Source organism: Cyphomyrmex costatus, unplaced genomic scaffold (assembly GCF_001594065.2).
Source record: "Cyphomyrmex costatus isolate MS0001 unplaced genomic scaffold, Ccosl1.0 scaffold205, whole genome shotgun sequence".
NCBI classification, from domain to species: domain Eukaryota; kingdom Metazoa; phylum Arthropoda; class Insecta; order Hymenoptera; family Formicidae; genus Cyphomyrmex; species Cyphomyrmex costatus.
This window is the reverse complement of record NW_017276095.1, coordinates 1,296,238-1,317,586: the sequence shown is the minus strand read 5'-3', so window position 1 is coordinate 1,317,586 and position 21,349 is coordinate 1,296,238. Positions and strand designations below refer to the sequence as shown.

The window sequence follows — 21,349 nt, the reverse complement described above, 5'->3', positions numbered from 1 at the left end:
GTAAGAAACCTCGAGAATCTCTGCTCATCGACGTATCTATAAAAGTCTGCTTATACAATAAAAAAATCTTTCTATTCTAAGAAAACGTAATTTGTTTATACAAATTAGTAAGTATCCAAAAGAGATTGAAGAAACATAGTGAGAGCGGGAAAGCCAGAATGCATAGTGTACATTGAGATTAATTGAGATGTTCAGAAACCTTCAACGGTGATCGTAGATTGAATTAAGAGAGGAAGAAAGGATGCATTTTTCAAAAATGATTAGAATTCTCCAAACGATGACGCCAGTCGTCATCGCCTGCTGGTTTTACTCCCTATTGGGCGTTGTCGGTCAGTACGAGTGGCAAGCTCGCGACTCCTTCGACGAGGTCCGCATGCAGATAGATAAGGTGAACGAGGATAACTGCCAGATACAGCACCTCGGTGATTTGTACTTGCCGGACGATGCGGTGTCACATTTGCCCGATATAAAGGATATCAATATCAATCCAGTGTTCCCGAATCGCACCGCTCTGTTACACCTTCATAATATGGCACTCAGCAGGAGCTTCTTCTGGAGTTACATTCTGCAATCACGCTTCATTCGACCAGCGATCAATGATACTTACGATCCTGGCATGATGTACTATTTCTTGTCCACAGTGGCAGATGTTTCTGCTAATCCGTACATCAATGCTTCGTCTATCTATTTCTCGCCTAACATGTCTTACTCACCTTCCTATAGAGGTTTCTTCAATAAGACTTTTCCTAGATTTGCACCACGGACTTTCAGGGCTGATGACTTCAATGATCCTATACACTTGGAAAGAATATCGACTAGAAACACATTTATTGTACAAGATTTGGGGGCATTTCCCAGCACCAGACTCAGTGATGATTATACTACTGATTTTTATCGTATAAACGAATGGTATGTAAAAGCGAACAATAGAAACTTTTATAACTAAACTTTTATTTAAAAAATTAAGAACTACTTGCATAATGTATAATTTTCTATAAACTCTTTTATACTAAAATAAATTTTACTGATAAATAAATTTTATGGATATATGAAAGCAAACAGTGGAAACTATTGTACTAAGATAATTTAAAACTAATTGTATAATGTATAATTTTTTATAAACTTATTCTACTTTTGAATTCATTTATTTACAGGTACAAAAAATGGTTGCCAGATAATGTAGGTAAAAGACATGATACCAAGACGACATATCACATTGAAATTCGTTATGCCAACAATACAAATGAAACGGTTAACTTCCATGGTCCACCTGGTAATGAAAGAACTATAGAAGTTACTTCAGAATTTCAAGTTTTGTATTTATTTTTATCATAATTTTATTATGCAGCTGCCGATGAATATCCTGGACCTGTTCAATGGACTAGACCTTATTTTGATTGTGGCCGATCAAACCGATGGCTTGTAGCTGCGGTATCACCTATAGCAGATATTTATCCACGTCATACTGGTTTCAGACATATTGAATACCCAACATACACTGCCGTTTCAGTGATGGAACTGGATTTTGACAGAATAGATATAAATCAATGTCCTAAGGGTCAAGGCAACAGCGGCAACAACAGATTTGCTAATACTGCAAGGTGCAAATCTGATACTACAGAGGTACACATTTAAATTCTATTAAATTTATTAATAAAGCATATTATAATGTAATAATATAAATGAGCATATTATAATGTAATAATATAAAATGAGCATATTTAAATTCTATTAAGTTTATTATTATAATAAACTTTATTATAATGGTTATTTATAAGAATTATTATAGTGATTACTTATTATTATAATGAACAATTAACTGACACTCACATGTATCCGATCTATAGTGCGAACCGATACATGGTTGGGGTTTCAGAAGAGGTGGATATCAATGTAGATGTAAACCAGGTTATAGATTACCAACTGTCGTACGACGACCTTATCTCGGTGAAATAGTGGAGAGAGCCACGCAAGAACAATATTACAATGGTTTTGATTGTTCGAAGATTGGCTGTATGTGTTAATTTAATTTTTTTTTTTTAATTTGACCATAATATTGTCCAGCACTCTTTTAACAAGGATTTTATTCTGCAGGGGTTCATAAAATGCCAGTGCAATGGAAGAAAGCACCACCATACCTCAGGGAAAAATATCTCGAGCAATATCATCATTATAGAAATTATTCAACCGGATCAGCTTCATTACAGGATACAAAGTTGAACATCGACCAAGCTCTTAAATACATTTTGGGTATGAAAAAAGACAATTGCAAGAAGTATGTTATTCTGTTAGCATATTGTACATTTTTTGTTATTAAAATATTCGAATTTGTGTGTGTGCAATTTCTAAATTGTAATTTCAGTAAAACGCCGTCAGAGTTAATGTTACGTGGAGACATTAGTTTTGGTGCAGAAGAGTTCTTCGAAAATGAAGCGAAAATGGCAATTAGATTGGCAAACTTTATCAGTGCGTTCTTACAAGTATCAGATCCCTTGGAAGTTTACTCTGGCAAGAGAGTGGCTGATAGACCACTCACAGAAGATCAAATGATAGGGGAGACACTAGCCCTGGTGCTTGGTGACACAAAGATATGGACAGCTGGTGTTTTCTGGGATCGCAATAAATTTACCAACAGAACATTCTTTGCCCCATACGCTTACAAGACACAGTTAAATACGCGCAACTTTAAACTCGAAGATTTAGCTAGACTCAATAAATCAGGTAAAATAAAATTATTTATTTAACGAGTAGAAATATAATTTAAATCGAAACGTGTATTTTTTTTAATCGAATTCTTTTAACTAAATTTATTCCATTGGTGAATTATATTCATGTGTAAGCGTTCAAATTTTGTAAATATATTAATTTCAATGCATTATGTTTGTTGATTTGCTGTGATACAATTTATGTGATTATAGATGAAGTATACACGAGAAAGAGTTATTTCCAAGCATTGAAGCAACGTTGGGCAACAAATTTTGATCAGTTGGAGAAATATTACATGAAGATAAAGATTCGATTTAATGAAACAGGAGAGCACTTGAAAAAGTACGAGCATTATCCAAATTATTACAGGTAAAAAAAAAACGTATATTATTTGTTAGTGCAAAATTCGCATGATTGTATTTTGTCGATGTGCTCCAAAGTGATGATAAAGCAGTGGAGCATTAAAGTATAAAAGGATTACGTTCCCGAAAGCTTGGGGGGAATCTGATCTCTAAAGTACAATTTATTCTAATGTATGGGAATGTGGCGAATGGACTGTCTGTGTAGGGCAGCAAACCTGGACCATGGACATTGGACAACTCCGTACTTCGATTGTAACGGTACGAATAAGTGGGTAATTACCTATGCATCCCCATTTTTCGGCTGGGACAGCTTGAAGGCGAAACTGGAATTTAAGTAAGTGTTCTCATCGGAATGCCATTACACGTGGTAGAAAGGAGTGCAATGTATGTGTATATGTATGTATGTATGTATGTATGTATGTATGTATGTATGTATGTATGTATGTATGTATGTATGTATGTATGTATGTATGTATGTATGTATATATGTATGTATGTATGGATATGTATGAATGCATACACCTGTAAGCGTGCGAGTATGTGTATATCTGTGCATGCTTGCGCGCATGTATCAAAGAAATTTAATATGAGAGACACTGCAGAGATATAGAACCAGTTTTGTAATAAAAAGGGAAGAAACGAGGAAGATCATATTTAACAGTAAGATACTTACAGGGGTATCGTGGCTGTTACTATGGATATGCTTCAGTTAGATTTAAACCAATGCGATGATAAATTTTACAAACCAAATGCATTCAAGGATACACACAAGTGTGATAAAAAAACATCATACGTAAGCGGATATTATTTTATTCTTTTGAGTAATAACGTTTATATTATGTAAACATAAAATATTGCAAAATATTTTTATATTTCATAATTTCAAAACACTTTCATCAAATCAGTATCATTTTACTTACGTCAATAATAATAATAATAATAATAAGTTTTAAACATTTGATTTCCATAGTGCGTACCTATCCTTGGAAGAGGATTTGAAATAGGTGGATACAAATGTGAATGCAAACAAGGCTTTGAATATCCATTTGAGGATTTAATTACATATTATGATGGACAATTAGTGGAAGCTGAATTTAGTAATATCGTTAATGATAAAGAAACAAGGTAAATTCATTTTTTATACTTTTCCTTTTTGTAATTTAAAATTTATGTCTATAATAATATCTTAAAATTATTTACTAATAATTACATGATAAACGATTTATAGATTTTATCATAATTATTATTGTTTATTATTATTATATATGCTCTATAGATATGTTATTATTTTAGATATGATATGTTCAAGTGCCGGTTGGCTGGTGCTTCGTCAATTCAAGCGAGCTGGGTACTACTGTTATCAGTGCTGATGATATTCTTTCCAGTTCAAAGAAGGGGTTGAAAATGTCTTTAACATTTTGAGATAACATAGCTACTGCTACAATTGCTGTATTAGCAATTATCTCTTTTAAGCCGTCCATTATAAATGTAAGTACTATTAAAAATATATGAGGTATTGCAGATCTATTGCACCATCTGCTAATGGATTTCTGAAATCATTTAAAAATTCTAATACCAAAATGTCGGGCTATAATATTTTTAAATTATAAATAATTAAAGTTAATGAATGCTATGAATTTGTCAACAACCAATTTGACTATTTTAATTTATTGACTTGCAACATTATGATAAGGAAAAAAAAACGAGAATACCACTATGAAGCAATATTTTATAGATTTCCAATAATTTTATAATTATAATGTATTTACTGCAACATTGAGAATGATTCGATCGGCATCGAAACGTTTGTTTATGTAATTATTTTTATTTTTATGTTTTTAAATTAAACGTTCTTTAGTCCCTAGTCCTTTAATTGTTATATTTTAATTAATTATTTAATTAATAATGAATTATTTATTATAAGGCACATAAATTGAATTAGAACAATTTTTCAAATAAAATCAAGTTTGAAAGAATAAATACTTATAATTCAAAAATTATTATAGCCTTGACATTTTGATATTAGAATTTTTGTTTTTAAATGACTTTAGGAATCTGCCAACAGGTGATATGGTAAGTCTGGACATCTTGTGTGTATGTATACATATTTGGTGTGTATATACATATACATATATATACATACATGCACATAAAGGTACATGCAAACACATACACCAGGGAATGGAAGTAACTATGATATTTGTAACATCATTATTTAGTAAAAGTAACTCAAATTAATAACTAGTTACTGAAAGAAATATAATTAATAGCGAATTAGATTAGACGCACTCAGTGCACACAGATGCACATTAAAGCTGTCGTACATAAATTGATATAAATATTTATGTTTTATAAATATGAAAATTGGTTAAACCTTGAAATACTTAATGGCCTAGTTTAGTGGCGTAGAAAAATGTTTCGAGAAGGGGAGAAGGCTGTAGAAATTAGTTTTTTTCAAATATTCTTTTTTATACTAGTGACACATTTGGTGAGCATCGGCTACGCCACTGGCCTAATTTATATCGTGCCTAGGTCAGTTTTCATTTGTCAAATACGACAATCTAAACGCACTGATACGGTGCGCGCAATTCGAATGCATGGCTCCAAAAAAGTTCGTACTCAGTGCGCACTAATGCAGTCTGTCGAATTCGCCATAAAAGGTCCTCTCTCAAATTTACCTCTGACACGCGTATCAATTGCTCGGTATTACTTATTGTGCTGTTAGGTAAAGTCACCGGCGAGATAATAGGGAGTTTTTACAATACCGTTTATTCCAGATACAGTGAATGCTAAAGTCACGTTATCTTTTTCTTCACATCTAATTAAGAAAAGGATAACGTGACTTTAGCATTCACCGTATTCACTGGGGTAAACGGTATTGTAAAAACTCCCTACTACTATTAAAGATCATCAACCCTGGACAAATTTTCGTTTTTACAAAAAAAAAAAAAGAGTTCCGAAATCCTGGAGGTAATTGAAGAACACTGACATTATCGACAATTGATATAAATTTACGATTTTATTAACATAAATATTTGCAAACTAATACATAATTAAATTCATGATTCTTTATTATATAAATACCCATAAATGTATGCACTTGTAATTCTATAGTGTCTTGTATGTATATTGTCGCAACAATTTTTTTTCTCTACAGTTATCATCTCTATTGATAATAGAACTCGAATGATAATATTAAAATCATAATTTTAGATAAAATTAATTGTTATAAAGTTTTAAATACATGTTTATGAAATTAATAAATCATAAAGTTAGTATTGTACTAAATTATTAATTTCTTATAGGCCGTTTTACAATTCACAGTTAACTCTTTCAATTCTAAGAATTGAAAAGAGATGAGAAATATATGTTGAACCTCGATTAAAGGTCGGTATTTATAGTCGGTTCTTATTTCAAAATCGTCTTAAGTACTGTTTTAAAGCAATAATAAATTGTAGAATTGGGTCTTAATCACTTTAATTTTAACGGGAACGCTAACTTCCGTAAGCATGTCGGTCTTTAATAGTATCTCATCGATAATAAAATATGTATTTTATATAATATATAAATACTTTAAAATATTTGCATTTGTTAACATAAATATTACTTTTACATTCAGATTAAATCTATGTATATACAACTATTTTAATATGCAGAAGTGCGTATTAGCGCGTCCAATTGAATTCGCTATAAAAATATTGAACTGTATACACACATTTATAACCAGTGTTGACTCCCCCCCAAGGCATCATATTAAATTCTTTATTATATTTTGTTTTAAAACATAAATTTTTTTTCTCTAAAATTTTGTTCTATTTGTGAATAATAAAATAAAAAAGTGAGATAATCTTCAAAGGTTGATTTTACCCTTTCAGAGTGAATTTAAGCAACAAAAAAATTATTTATTACATACTTTCTATGTATTAATTATTACAGTTTCACAGTTTTCTGAATTACGTAGTTGGGGACTTTTCTCTGTTAGTTACAAATAATTAATTACTTTTCTTCCCTGTATATACACATATATATATATATATGTATGTATATTTTTTATTTTATATTAGTTGGGGTTTATGTATATATGTATGTATTATATACATATATATTACTCAACAAAATCTAGGGAACACTTTCGAATACGTTAAAAATTGGGCAATATTCAGAACACCGTAACTCGGTGAAAAATCATCGCAGACAAAAATTAAAAAAGTATTTTAAAGATTGAAATCTCTACTTTCGAAATCTATAATTGGAATTTCAATTTGTTTGATACTTTATGAAGTTATACGGACACAAATGGATATCCGTCAATTCTAAAAATTTTTCATAAACTTTACAAAGATCTATGGCGTGAGTAATTCATAAAAATTACACGAAAGTGCTGTTTGCAGCAGTCGAAAGAGTGAATCTTTATCTTTAATTTGCTTTTTTATTGAACGTTAAAAGTGATCACTTTTGCTTTATAACGCATACTGTATCTTTCTTCCAGAAGTGCGATTATGCGAGTAACTTCGGATACTGGCAAGTGGTCTGCACGGCGTTAAAAAAATTTGCAATATGCGACTATCTTTGTTACAAAGCGCGAACTTCCCAATAGCCTCTATCCAGAAAAAAGAAGACTTGAAGTTCGCGTTAACGCAAAACTGTCACTTACATCCTCGCTTAGCGCGAACTTCTCTTTTCTCGATAGAGACTATTAGGAAGTTTGAGGTTTGTAACAAAGATAGTCTCAATTGCAAATTTTTTAAATGCCGCGGACACTTGCCAGTATCCGAAGTTACCCAAATGATTGCACTTCTGGAAGAAAGGGTACAGTATACATTATGTAGCGCAACGTGTCGGTGTATCCGTATCTGTGGTGAATAGAACACATTCACATTGAGTTACGCTAATCGACCGTAACCATTATTTTTCAAAAAATGACAAGAGCATTCCGAATTTGTTCAAAAAAATACTTATTTCTATGTTAAATTCAAAACTTCAGACGATTCTCGTACATACATATTACATATAAATGAATTATGAATCAAAGTACGATTTTTGTAATGATAAATGCATATAAGACAATAATTTGTTTTATACTTTTATATTTTCATATCTATAATATATTAATCGAATCTCAAAAAATATATCTACATAAAATTTTTCGGAATTTTATGATAAAGCGGTATTGAAGATGAGAACACATGTGTGTTTATTTTTTTTACTTATTCAATTATGATTGAAATTAACGATGCAAATGACATTAAATTATTTGATAGTTATATAACCCGTCCAAAAACGAATCCGTCCGATTGTTTTCCAGTCTCCGACACTTTAGCAGTTAAGTAACAACTGAAAGATGTTCTATAATATGAATTGTTTATCAATATCTATTAATATTTGATACATGCGCTTTTGTAGAAACTTGTATTCTTATAAGTTAGCTTAACAGAAATGTAGAAATCCAAACAGCAAAATTTATCAAAAACAGTGCAAAACGTTATAATTTTGTTGACAAAATACCAACACAGATATATACCAAAATCTGTTAATAGAATACGATTGCAGATATTAATAGGGGCTTTAGGGCAATCTAACACACAAAATGACAAAGCTACGTAAAGCCGTTGGATAAGCATTCGACATAAAAACGCCATATTGATTGATATATAAGATATTCATTAGTTCAGCGATTTTATGTTATGATTATGAAGCTTATATCATTTAAATCCATCGCACGTACAAAAACGTAAAGTAGTAATGAAACCGTAACATTGAATTCGCTGCTGGCTTTACGGTCTCTACTGTGATTGGCTAATTCGTTTGTAGTTTACATCTTCCTATTGTACGTTTTAATATATGTCATGGGCTTTAGTGTGTGATGGTCCTTGTAAAATATGAACCAACACGGAAAGAATTTTCTCTTAAAATTTATTCTGAAAATAATATGTAGTACAATATAATATTTTAAAGATTTTTACCATGCATTTCAGTAAAATTAAGCAAACTTATTTTATATTTTATTGTAGTTTTATTAGTGTGAATGAAAGAGATTTATACAAACATAAAATTCTTTGAAATACAATGTTATCCCACGACTATAATTTCAGGGTAAATTTTTAGAGAAAATTATTTTAGTATAGTGCAAACATAAACAGTTGATATCAATTTGTAATATTTTGGTCGAATCTGCTAGTAAACTGATATTGTTAAAATTTTTTTACTATATATATTATGTACACTCATGAACTAAAAGGTTGCAGCTTTTTTCGATGGATTTTGGAACTGTTTTGCTTATAGAGTGGTTGAACATAGTTAGATCCATAAGTAAAAATCAATCAATTGACAATACTCAGTATAACGCACATTCGTCCGCACGTAAAGCATTTACGAATAAAACGTTTAAAGCAGGGAAAATCTCATTTTTCTCAACCAAGTGTCCTCGAAGCAATTTTACCGCAGGAAACAAGAACGTCAACAATTTTTTGGTTTGAGCAGATTGTGTTCTAAAACTCATCGGAAAAAGTTTACAATCTTTCAATTAATGAATGTATAAGATATTCTGCGTTCGGTTTGGACGCTTTCAGCGCTTTTATTTGTTTTATGTCTATAAATAGGTGTGCAAAATCGGATCGGGACTTTTCGAGATCGGGACAGAATCCTGAAAATTTCGGGATTCCTGAAAATATTCGAGTTTCCCGAAAATGTTTGGATTTCCCGTCCCGTTTCAAACGGGTTTTTTCGAGATCTCGCACACCACTACTAATAAAGGATAAAGACAAAATGATTATAAGCACTTAAAAACACGTAAGCGTTCAAACTTATGCATAATCTTAGATTAATGTTTTTTTTTTAATAGGCATATACACAATTATAAAAAAAACGTCAATTTTTATATTAAATATATTCCAAAGACAGTGTTCATGGACAAAATACAATATAGTCCGCAATAAACGTTTGTTAATAAACGTCTTTATTGTGTTTTAATCATAATTATACGTAATTTCATAAATTCTAACGTAATATAATCTTATTCATTTACGTATTTTAATACGTTCTATATTTACGATATATATACATTTATATACATTTAAATATAGTCTTCGAAAAAAATATGGAACACATTTTTAATTGAGATTATATTTATATTATTATACAAAATATATGTACGAATTATATCTTAAAATTATTTCTATTATTTATAATATAATAAATCGATATTTTGAAATTCGATAAATAATTGTAGTTTTTTTTATGTATTTAGTAATCAGTATTTTACATGAAATATAAATATTTTACATCAGTTTATATCAATGCTATCATGTAATTTTATTAAAATACAGTTTATATTTTAATAAGATTTTAATTTATGATTTAATTGCTAAGATATTTGATATTTTTCTTAAAAAAGAAAACCCAATACTGTACAAGATTTAATAAGAAAATTCAATCTCTCAAAATTTTTTCATTATTTTTAAATTTAAAAATTAGTGGAGAAAAATTGATAACACATTAGTCATTAAGAGACAATTGTTGTTTATGTATTTATATGTTTAACAAATATCTATACATAACATGATCTTTGTATATATTAATGTAAAGCCCTATTGTTTTAAAATCAATATCATGTATATTATATATTTCGACTTACTGCTCTTTCTTACTAAGATAATGATGCTTAATAAATCTACAACCTTGCGTAATTTGTGCACCTTCATTGACAAAGTGGCAGGCAAATAAAAGCATGTTGCGTGGTTGCACCTTGATTGCAAATCTCATGAACATTGCTGAATATAAGCATAAGGCTGAAAAAAAATCAGCATAAAGTCTTGAAAATTGATACGAGTAAATAAGAAACAATTACGAAATTTCGAAAGCTATTTTCATATTATTTTCATAAATCCTAAAATAATATAAAATAAGTTATAAAGATTCGTATAGTAAACATTTATCTTTTTTTTTTATAGTTGAATACGAGACAAACTAAGAGACGAAACAAGCAATATTCTATCCAGTGTCGGTTTATATTAGTCTGCATATTTTTTTACTTATTGTAATTTATTTCTTTGAAGTCTTATTCTCGAAATAGATATTGTCATACAGGGTGTGTCCGGAATTTAAATGCCAACATTTTAAACAATATCTACATTAAGCAAGTAAATAAATACAACATGAATGAGTAATAAAAAAGTATAAAATCGAAAACTATGTTTTATTTTTTTTTTCTTCAAAATGAAGCAAAAACGAGCATATTTTTACAGAGAGAGAGAAAGAGAGAGACTTTTTTTCTTGGTTTATCGATCCTCTACACGCTCCCGAAGTTTTAATATTTAAATTCCAAACACCCTGTACAATAAGAACACTAAGATATTGCTAAGTATAGTTTTCATTCTAAAATTTTATTAAATTTTACTTAAATTATTATAAATCTTGTAGCTAACATAAATACAAAATAAGTATCACAAATGTTGCAAATTAATAGAAAATATATATTTTACATTCAATAGAAAACAGTTTAACTGTACGCTTACTAGAACTTAATAAATAAAAATTGTTGACCCGAATTTTTCAAATACCTTAAAACTCGTGAACAAGATGCAATGCATATAGAAAAGATAATTGAACTAACCAAAGGTCATTTTACCACTAATGTACTTAGGATCTCTCTGGATATCGGAGATGGCAGCAATTGGTATCGCCCAATTAGCAACGGGTCCCCAAAAATGCGTGCTAAAAAAATATTATCGTTTATCACGTAATATCTCGATACGCACATGCACCATCGTGACCTGCATAAGTAGTGATAATTCAAAGTGCGCCCGACTTGATGTTCACTCGGTTTTCATATGCTGCTCTATCTTAAAACTTAAAAAAATGTATATGAATTTCATAATTCGCATTCAAGTTATACAAGGAGACATTATATAATTTACTAATTATAGTTATAGTTCTATATAGCTTACTAATTATATCTTCTATATATTCCATTCGTAGATTCTAAGCAATTTATAATAAAACTCACAATAAATATACAGAAAAAATCTTTATTATATTAAATATTAAAATAACAAAGAATGAAACAGTTACTATTCCGTTACTTTTATAGTTACAATTTGATAATGATGTAATTTTATTTTATGACTGTAATGATAATTAACTAAACATAGAAATTGTGTTAACTTATATACAGCACCAAGTTTTCAGAATTGTCTCAGAAATATTTTAATTGAAAAGTGAAACATTTCTCTTATAAAAGTTGTCTGCAACATTTTTTAGACAACTCTGGAGTAGCAAAATGTCTGCGATTTTTGTACAAAAAAATCTTGTTGAAAGATTATTGAAACATTACAGAAAAAATCTGTAATCTTTTTAAAATATTTAAAATTTATTAAAAAAAAAAAGTGTGATCTGTTTACACAGATTACGAAACTTATTGAAATAAACTCAAAGTATTTCTCAAAAATTGTAATTATACCGCCAACTATTTTGATTAATTACATTATATGTATAAACATATATATATATATAATCAGTATTAAAAAATCACACCTGTATTTCTACACAATATTGTTATTTATATATAAGTTTTTCGCAATTACAGCTGAACAAATGATTCATATATAAAAGTTTTTTGCAATTAAGTAAAACGCAAGTTACAATAGCATCAAAATAATATTAAACTGAATTGATTGATCAAAAAATGACTTTTAGTAAACATTTTGGAGTCATTTTAATGTCATGATTTTTTGTTAATTCTGTTTGGATGTTTTTCAATTTAGTGCATGTGATAGATTTTTGAAACATTTTATGTGACATATTGCAGAATTCTTTGTTGCAACATTTTATGTGAAGTATTACAGAATCCTTTCAGAATTGTTATACATAAAATGTAAAAGGTTGAAACATTTATGAAAATTTTTCATAATTAGTGGAGTATGAGAAAGTTAGGAAAGTACTTTTAGGAAAGTTTGAAAAGTAACTTGCATCACACATATTTCGGGTTTACTTAATGAAAAAAGGAATTTACAAGTAATGTTACTCTCTTTTCAAGAAACAACTAAAAAGCAACGACTTACAAATGTCGAGTTATTTTTTCAATAACAAGTCTTTTCCAACTCATAAAAAATATCAACTGAATCACTTTCCAACTGTGATGACCATCATGGTCATAAAAAATTTGTCATTGTCAAATCATTATTATAACAGAGTAATGATAAGGTAAGTAATAACGTTACAAGTAACTAATCATTTCCATTCACAGAATCATTGAGAATAAAATAATCGATTTAACTTACTGTTTAATACATAATAAGTAATCTAAAAATATCATTTTTACCAGGACCTTAATAATGTGAATTTATAATTTAAATTAGACTTATCTGCTTTAAGGTTTCTCTTATGCCCATATAATTTTAATAAGCTCGCCAATACGTTCGTATCATTTCCTTTAAAATATTTCTATACGCTTACCTATTAGATATTTGTAAGGCCTTACAAAGACACTTGGTTATGATGCCGGTATCACATCGCTCCTGTAAAGTCTAAAGGATGAACAATGCTGAAATTATATCAACTATCGTCCACGATGATCTATCCCTAAATTGTCAGCTGAGTAACTTGAATTAGAGTTGAATGAAAATTATTAATCTACGAATCATTCTTTTTGTTTATTGAATGTTAAACAAGGACAAATGATGCTCACGAGTGTTACGGACTTCAAGTGGAACGCACCTTTAAATGACATAACCATCACTTGCCTCATAAAATAATTGCGAGTTTCCTTACTCTTGAGAATTGTCATAAAACGATTCATATTGAATATTAGTGTTTTCACAGGGCCTAAATTGCTTATGTAAAAATTCGATGGGTTTGGACTTCAATTGGTATACAAACTATGGGTGCCTATGGGGTGCAATGTAATTGGTTGCGTTCAGCAGAAAAAGCAGCTTTGCAACTATTGTAAAATTATTGCTATGATTGGTCTTGCTAGTTCCCCATTGGACCAAAATGTATAAACCAATCATATTCATGTTACATATGTAGTGGAATAATAATCCGTCCAATCAGAGCTCTGGGATATAATATCGCACTTATATCTCAGAGCTCTGATTGGAAGGCTCATTATTCCCTGTTGCCTGTGCCTATTGTGTTTCCAGCTTAATGTGTTGTGTGTTGGCATCACTGGGGAGATCCAAGAACCTTCAAAAACGTATCTTTATAATCTATTAACGCAGTTAAATAGTTAATACTTGTTAGTACATTAATATCGTTTCTTTATCGAAAGTCTCAACGAATCTCTTTGAGCAGCGAGTCTGGGGTTGGAATACAGCTCGGATTCTGTTGTTGAGAATTGAACGCGGATATTGAATGTCAGGATAACTAACGACACTGACTACATTCCGCAGATTTGATTGAATCTTGTGTCGAGGGCGGTTCAACCAATCTTAAATATTCTGGAGGTATGCTTGCTATACTCGCGAGATTCCTACAAACCTTCTTTTCATCCAACTTTTTCAAGATTTTCTCGAACGTGCACGTGTGATCGATAATTATTATGGTCTCTTCTCACTTCCTTTCATTGTCGCGTTTTTATTTGAAACGGCTCTTACGAAGAGCATTACGCCATTCATGACATATGAAATCGCGGAGTCATTCCAGATTGGATCTTTGTGAATTAATTATAAATTTATAATAAATTATTAGCGAATTGGCTACTTAGATTAATTTATGCTGAAAGTAGCTATAATATGTATGTGTAACAGAGAGAGAGGGAGAGAGAGAGAGAGAGAGAGAAGCTTAATCCAACTTCAATATGCTCATACATAGCAAAAATATTAGGCTTACTCTTTTTAACTGAACTTTTTGCACAGTTCATTTCCCTTTTTTTTTTCTTTCCATGCTGAAAAAAAGAAAAAAGATGAACTGTGCAAGTTTAGTTAAAGCAAATAGGTTTATTATAATCTTGTTTCAAAGATTGTAATCTTGATTGAATTTATGTTGATATACCATAAGTATTACTTTGTACTAAATTCAGGACTTATTATGGCTAATTAAAAAATCTGTTTTTTTAATGTAAAATTAGCAAATTTAAATATAAAAACATATAAATATCTTATATGATTAAGTATGCAATAATGATATTGTCATTATTTAATAGAATATAATATTATTTCATTTTCGAAGTTGATAATATTATCTATTGCATTTAAACACTTCATATAAAGCAGTCTTTTCAATGTGTGCTAATCCATTGTAGTGTATCCCGTTATAGTTTCTCATTTAAAATTCTCATGGTCCAATAAAGATTTGAAAGAATTTATATTCAGATATTTGAAAAATAGTAATACAAAATAATATATTAAATTCATTAAACTTAATGAAAACAAATCATTCAGCGTTGATAATGAAAAATGAATGCATTAAACATAAAAGGCATATTTACAGCAAAAAGTAAGATATCAGAAAAGCTGTTGGTATCTGTATGAAAAAAATGTTCAAAATGTAAAATGGAAATAGCTAGTGACATGAAATGGAAGTAACGAAAAAAAAGAAAGGTTAATTGAGCAATTATTTGCTCATGTTTGATCTCTCTTTTATTTGTATTGTTTTGCGATTTCTGAGTTTGATATTGGGTACATTCAGTGGATTCAACAGTTGAGTGAGCATTTGCTGTTATTGATGTATTCTTTTAGATTATCCAAACAGAATTTTAAATTTAGAAGAGTACATCAATAGCAGGAAGCGTTCACTCAACTGTTGAGTCTACTGACCACAGCCAATAATACTTTGAAATAAAAGTAATAAAAAAGGAGCAAAAGTCTGAGAGTGCAAAGTATACTCATCAAGATGTAATCATGATGACGTGTCATAGGATCTTATGTAATTTGTTCTTATCTATATAAAATATAAGAAGTGGGCAATAGGAGTTGACTATTATTGTCCAGTTTTTATATTATTATTATATTTGTTAATTATCAATTAAAGGAGTCTTTAAATTATTATATTGATTTACATTCTTTATTTTTTTAATTATTCTTATTTTTTATACATATTACAGATTTTTCTTTTCTCATGAATCTAAATACATGTGTGTATACATATATTGTATTCCAATGCACATTCAAAACCATGATCTCTAATGCACAATTTTGTAATGTAATTCTATACTTATTGCTCATTTCTTGACACTTACAGATAATTCAGGAATTTCTCACGCCATGGTTAACATTAACACGAGAGTATTCTTTGATGTTGAGGTCGGTGGATTGCCTATGGGCAGAATAGTCTTTGAGTTATTTTCAGACACTTGTCCCATAACATGCGAGAATTTTCGCGCATTATGTACTGGAGAAAAGGGACTTGGGAAAACAACAAGCAAACAGTTGCATTACAAAGGCATTGTTTTTCATAGGGTGGTAAAGGATTTTATGATTCAAGGTGGAGATTTCTCGATAGGCAATGGAACAGGTGGCGAGTCAATTTATGGTGGTACATTTGTAGGTAAATATATAATATAAGATTTTAGAGAAGAGAAGAGAGAGAGTTTGACAAAAGCTTAATTTAATATATTAATTTAAAGAAAAAAAGATATGACTGTGAAAATCTATCATCCTAACAATCATCAATTCTTTTTTTATAGATGAAAACTTTATTATGAAACATAACAAGCCATTCTTGTTGTCAATGGCGAATCGTGGTAGAGATACCAATGGTTCACAATTTTTCATGTGAGTACATTAAAATAGTATGTAAAGCTATTGTTCTCTATGACATTAATAAATGCATGTATGTATAAATTTTACAATTTGTAAGTTTAATGATATATTACAAAGGCATTGTATATTATATACAAAGGCAACTATATTATATACATTATGTGGTTACTTATATATGTAGCAAAATCTTCCAGGTATCTCTAGCAAGCAAAACATTACAACACGATTATTATGTGTTTTCCTTGTGTCGGTAGATTTCTTTTTGGAGAATAATTTTCTGAATTTGTGTGTATGATGTGCATGCGTGCGTGCGTGTATGTATGTGTCCTTCTCTATTAATAACTGGGCATTTAATCATGGTAAATAAAGTTAATATACTACTTATATTTAATCACATTTCTAATAAAAATTTTCTATTTAAATATAAATGTGGAAAATTCGAGCAATTATGAAGCTAATTTCTAATTATATTCGAAACAAACATGATCGACGGATTTAATTGTGTGGTAAAAGCAATTTTTATTTTTACACGACTGTACAGTAGTATTACTCCCATAATATTTATGCAGCGAACTCACGGCAAATGTTGAAAAAAACATAGGAGTAAGAATCATTCTGGAGGAATGAATAACTTAGCGATATTTTTGCGTAGTCGTGAGGGGGTCTGCACACCACTACTACAACACAATGACCAATGAAAGCTCTGGCTCTTTCTGTTCATCTCTCATCCCCTTAATCATATTTTGTTGTTGTAGTACAACACAACCAGCGCCTCACCTCGACAAGTGAGTATACGTTAATACATGTTGATCCTGAGATATTTCACTGAGCATTAAAAATAATTCATGCCTATTTTATTCAAAAGCCTGTTTGTCTATACGAACATGTTTTTCTGTTTTCAGTGTCCATGTGGTTTTTGGAGAAGTAGTGTCTGGGCAAGAGATCATTACGCATATTGAAGGACTTCCAGTAGACCGAATGTCACGTCCATTGCAAGATGCTAAGGTTGTGAACTGTGGCGAATTAATTTTGAAGATCAAAAGCAAAGGTTTAGTCGCTTTCCATTTTTCAAATACAAATATAGAAAGTCAAATACATTACTATGTCGTAATATGTATATGTTTGCAGCAAAAAAACGAGAAGCGAAGCAAAGTAGTTTGGCGGATTCAGAGTCTGATTCTTACGCTGATAAGACGAAGAAGAAAAAGAAGATCAAGAAAAGGTATATAAAGTTAAACAAGAAGTTACGAGTTCTGGATATTCAATATATGTAACCACACATAATCCTGTTTCAGTAAAAAAAGAGCAAAGTCGGAAGATGGTGAAATTCAGGATTCTAACGAGGAAGACGATGGGAAACCTCATCCGCTAGTATCCGTAACCAAAATTGATCCTGATGAAATTCCAGAAGTACCAGCAAATAAATTTTTGTATAGAGCAGGATCTACTAATAATGCAAATCAGAAAGAATTTAGACAGCACTATGGAAGAGATCGTGCACGATCTCATAGAAAGACTGGTCGTGTTTTCAAGGGTAGAGGAATATTCGTAAGTGATTAATATCAACTGCCATGTTATTGAGGTCCCTAATCACCACAACCATATTGAATCGCGATGTCAAAAGCGAGAAATGACACGTTACCTTTTGTTACATGCCATTTGTAAATAAAGACAATTTGAATAAAATAAAATTATGAGATCGCTTTAAAACATTTGTAAAAATGGACGAAAATTATGCTTATAATGTTCCTTTGACAATCAGTAAATAATCATGATAAAACGCATGTGTAAATAGGCTAGGCATGCGCATTGAATAAATGTTTCACGTGCTTTTTATCACTTTTTATAATTACTAACTGTCAAGGGGGATAAAGATAGCTTTCGTTCATTTTTATAATTGTTTTAAAGCGATCTCATCATCTAATTTGTCTATAAATATCACATAATACATTTTTTTTCTCATATATTTTATTTCTCGCTCCTAACGTCACGATTTAATATTGGCTATGGTGATTACTCACGAGTCTTTAGAAATATCAAATCAATGAACAGATGAGAATATAGTATCAGATTAATTCAACCGATTTGTCTTTTGATATTGTCCATTTGCTACTAACTTTAATTACGGATGCATATTTAAATAAATTTCCAGCGATATCATACTCCTTCTCGAAGTCGTTCCAGAAGTATGACACCACCTCATTGGAAACAAGCTCAAAATCGTACTATCAAATTGCACGAATTTCAGGTATATTTTAGTATTGTTCTTTTACTATAACAAAACGACAACTCTAAGAAAAAAACAAAGTTTTCCAGAAAATAAATTTCATTCAATATTTTGAAATTTGAATAATTAAAATTACACACACACACACATACATGGAACGTTCCATGTCAACAGGGACAAGTGTCTGGGCAAAATTTGTTAAGTTGAAATAAGAGCTCAAAGGCTTAAAATTTTCGTTTTTATATGTAGTTTAAGGAAAAACGTTTCGTTATTAAAAATTTAAAGCGGTTGCTCCAATATGGCGATTGGAATTAATAAAAAAACTCGTGGAAATTATTGAAAACATTTATTTCATATTATTGAAAACATTAATTTCATTAATCATGTGGTCCAAAATTCATTCAATTTCCATGAAAATCGATGTTTGTCGAATCATGAACAATCTGTAATCATATTTCCAAAATTCGAATTGACGGATTCAGTATAGCGGCTGTACTGAATGAAGAACTGACTGGAATTCTTAAATCATTAATCTAGTAAGAGTAAGAATATTTGTTTAAAATATGTTCTTTTTTCTTTATATTTCCGTTCTTTTTCCGCAAACAACTAAAAAATTATCATATTTGAGTAATTATGTAACAAATGAGCGATATGTTAAAAATGTATAATTGTTTTATGCATTGTTTGGTACTGCAGAAAATAGAAAAAGAGCGTATCAAGAAAGAAGAGGAATTCAAACAACGTGAAATTGACAGAATTAAAAGATTCGTAGAAAATCCTAATGAAAATGATCAATTGTCAGATTTGGATAACAATATATGCACGACGAAATTCATGGAGAATAAAGAGAATGATCAAGCAGATGAACCAGCGATTATGTCTAAAATGACACAGGACAATAATATGAAGAGAAACGCAGAAGGGAATGACGTTATACAAAGCAAGGAAGAGATTAAGCATAGTAAATATGAGAGGTCGTTCAAACGTGATGCTAATCGTTCCTACAATGATAGAAACTCTCGGCGTGATTCTAAGGACACAAACAGAAGACGCGATCGTTCTCGATCAAGAGATCGCTTAAGATCCAGAGAGAGAGATTATGATCGTAGGACAAGTCGTGATAGAAGGAACCGGAGAAATTATTCTCCTCGAAGGCGAGATTCTTATAGAACCAACAAATCTGGGAGAGATAACAGAAACTATGATAACAGGCGCAATGATCGACGTCGGAATAATTCGAGTTCCCATCAGGATAATGATATCAACTCCCGTTATGACAAGAATAAGTACAAGAGAAACGATAATGCATCAGACACAAACCAGGCGAAATTTAAACGCCGTTCGCAATCAAACAGCTCCAGTAGTCGACACTCCAAAGATTAATCCGCGTCGTTTCACATTCTTTTTTCCACTTATTGACACCAATGAAATATTCTTAAAGTAAAATTTGTGATTTATTTAAAATAAATATCTGAACGCTTGGTTTATATAATGCAGTACTTATTATCAGATATTTCATAGTTAAGCATGTATTATACAATAATATGTTACGATCCACATAATAGACTTGTTTTCAGGGGTCTATTCTCTGTAACTTTAACGACTGCAGCGATGTCATTGTGCAGCTTTCGTACACATTAAAAAAACTACGCAACAACAATTTAACGATATCTTTAGATTGTTAAAAGTTACAGAATAGGCCCCTTGATTGCCGCACTAATGAACTGTTAAAACTTTCTTCTTCGCTTTCATTAAACATATCTATAATTTTAAAATATATATCTATTATTTTAAGTACGAGTAAAACCAGTTCATCTATAAGTAATAGATTTAGGCCTAGTTTTGCAACTCTATAGTTAATTCTTAATCGAATTTTAACTTCTTATTATCTTTTTATAATTCTGGAATTGGAAAGAGAGATGAGAAATAAGTTGAACCTTGATTAAGAGTTAACCGTGAGTTGTCAAACTGGGCTTTAATAAAACCATGATCGGACTAGAGAATGAGATTGAGATTGGATTGGAATTTAACCAATCAGTAAGTTCATTAAACTTGAAATTGATTTTTTTTTATGGTTGAATTCCAATCCAATCTCAATCTCTGATCACGGCTTTATCATTGCTGCAAAATGGCACTTTTTTCCATTATTTACATGAATATATTATAATTATGAGGATTTTAAATATAGTTAAAATTAGGCCCGTATTCAGAACGTGCTTACAACGATATTAACAACGCTCTAACATGCTATAGTTTATGTTATGTATACTATAGAATTTCAGAGATAAAAGCGCGCTTTTATCAATAAAAACGCGTTCTGAATACGGATCTTAATTTTTAATTTAAATATTAAAATT

The 21,349-nt window shown here is 30.2% G+C and overlaps 3 protein-coding genes across 4 annotated transcripts; 2 read left to right on the top strand and 1 right to left on the bottom strand.

Annotated features, from left to right (window-relative positions):
* The first annotated feature begins 256 nt into the window (after window positions 1–256).
* On the top strand, window positions 257–11,052 carry LOC108773343 (uncharacterized). Its single transcript, XM_018539110.1, has 12 exons — window positions 257–909; window positions 1,155–1,273; window positions 1,349–1,623; window positions 1,848–2,013; window positions 2,095–2,275; window positions 2,363–2,721; window positions 2,919–3,075; window positions 3,274–3,402; window positions 3,744–3,861; window positions 4,039–4,193; window positions 4,362–4,556; window positions 11,018–11,052. Exons 1-11 carry the CDS (start codon window positions 257–259, stop codon window positions 4,468–4,470), a joined length of 2,421 nt encoding a protein of 806 aa, XP_018394612.1. The 3' UTR covers window positions 4,471–4,556; window positions 11,018–11,052.
* Mpc1 (mitochondrial pyruvate carrier) lies at window positions 10,637–13,990 on the bottom strand. The gene is made up of 3 exons (XM_018539111.1): window positions 13,808–13,990; window positions 11,680–11,780; window positions 10,637–10,855 (listed from the first exon to the last, which is right to left on the bottom strand). Exons 1-3 carry the CDS (start codon window positions 13,861–13,863, stop codon window positions 10,698–10,700), a joined length of 315 nt encoding a protein of 104 aa, XP_018394613.1. The 5' UTR covers window positions 13,864–13,990; the 3' UTR covers window positions 10,637–10,697.
* A 287-nt stretch (window positions 13,991–14,277) lies between these two features.
* On the top strand, window positions 14,278–20,703 carry Moca-cyp (nuclear cyclophilin protein Moca-cyp). Of its 2 annotated transcripts, XM_018539098.1 has the most exons (9): window positions 14,278–14,509; window positions 16,245–16,550; window positions 16,690–16,777; window positions 17,521–17,550; window positions 17,668–17,813; window positions 17,894–17,987; window positions 18,061–18,313; window positions 18,918–19,013; window positions 19,689–20,703. In XM_018539098.1, exons 2-9 carry the CDS (start codon window positions 16,268–16,270, stop codon window positions 20,373–20,375), a joined length of 1,677 nt encoding a protein of 558 aa, XP_018394600.1. In that variant the 5' UTR covers window positions 14,278–14,509; window positions 16,245–16,267; the 3' UTR covers window positions 20,376–20,703. The 2 variants fall into 2 exon arrangements, with proteins under 2 accessions (XP_018394600.1, XP_018394601.1); XM_018539099.1 differs by lacking the exons at window positions 14,278–14,509; window positions 16,245–16,550 and having other exon boundaries at window positions 16,697–16,777; window positions 17,418–17,550.
* Window positions 20,704–21,349: the final 646 nt, after the last annotated feature.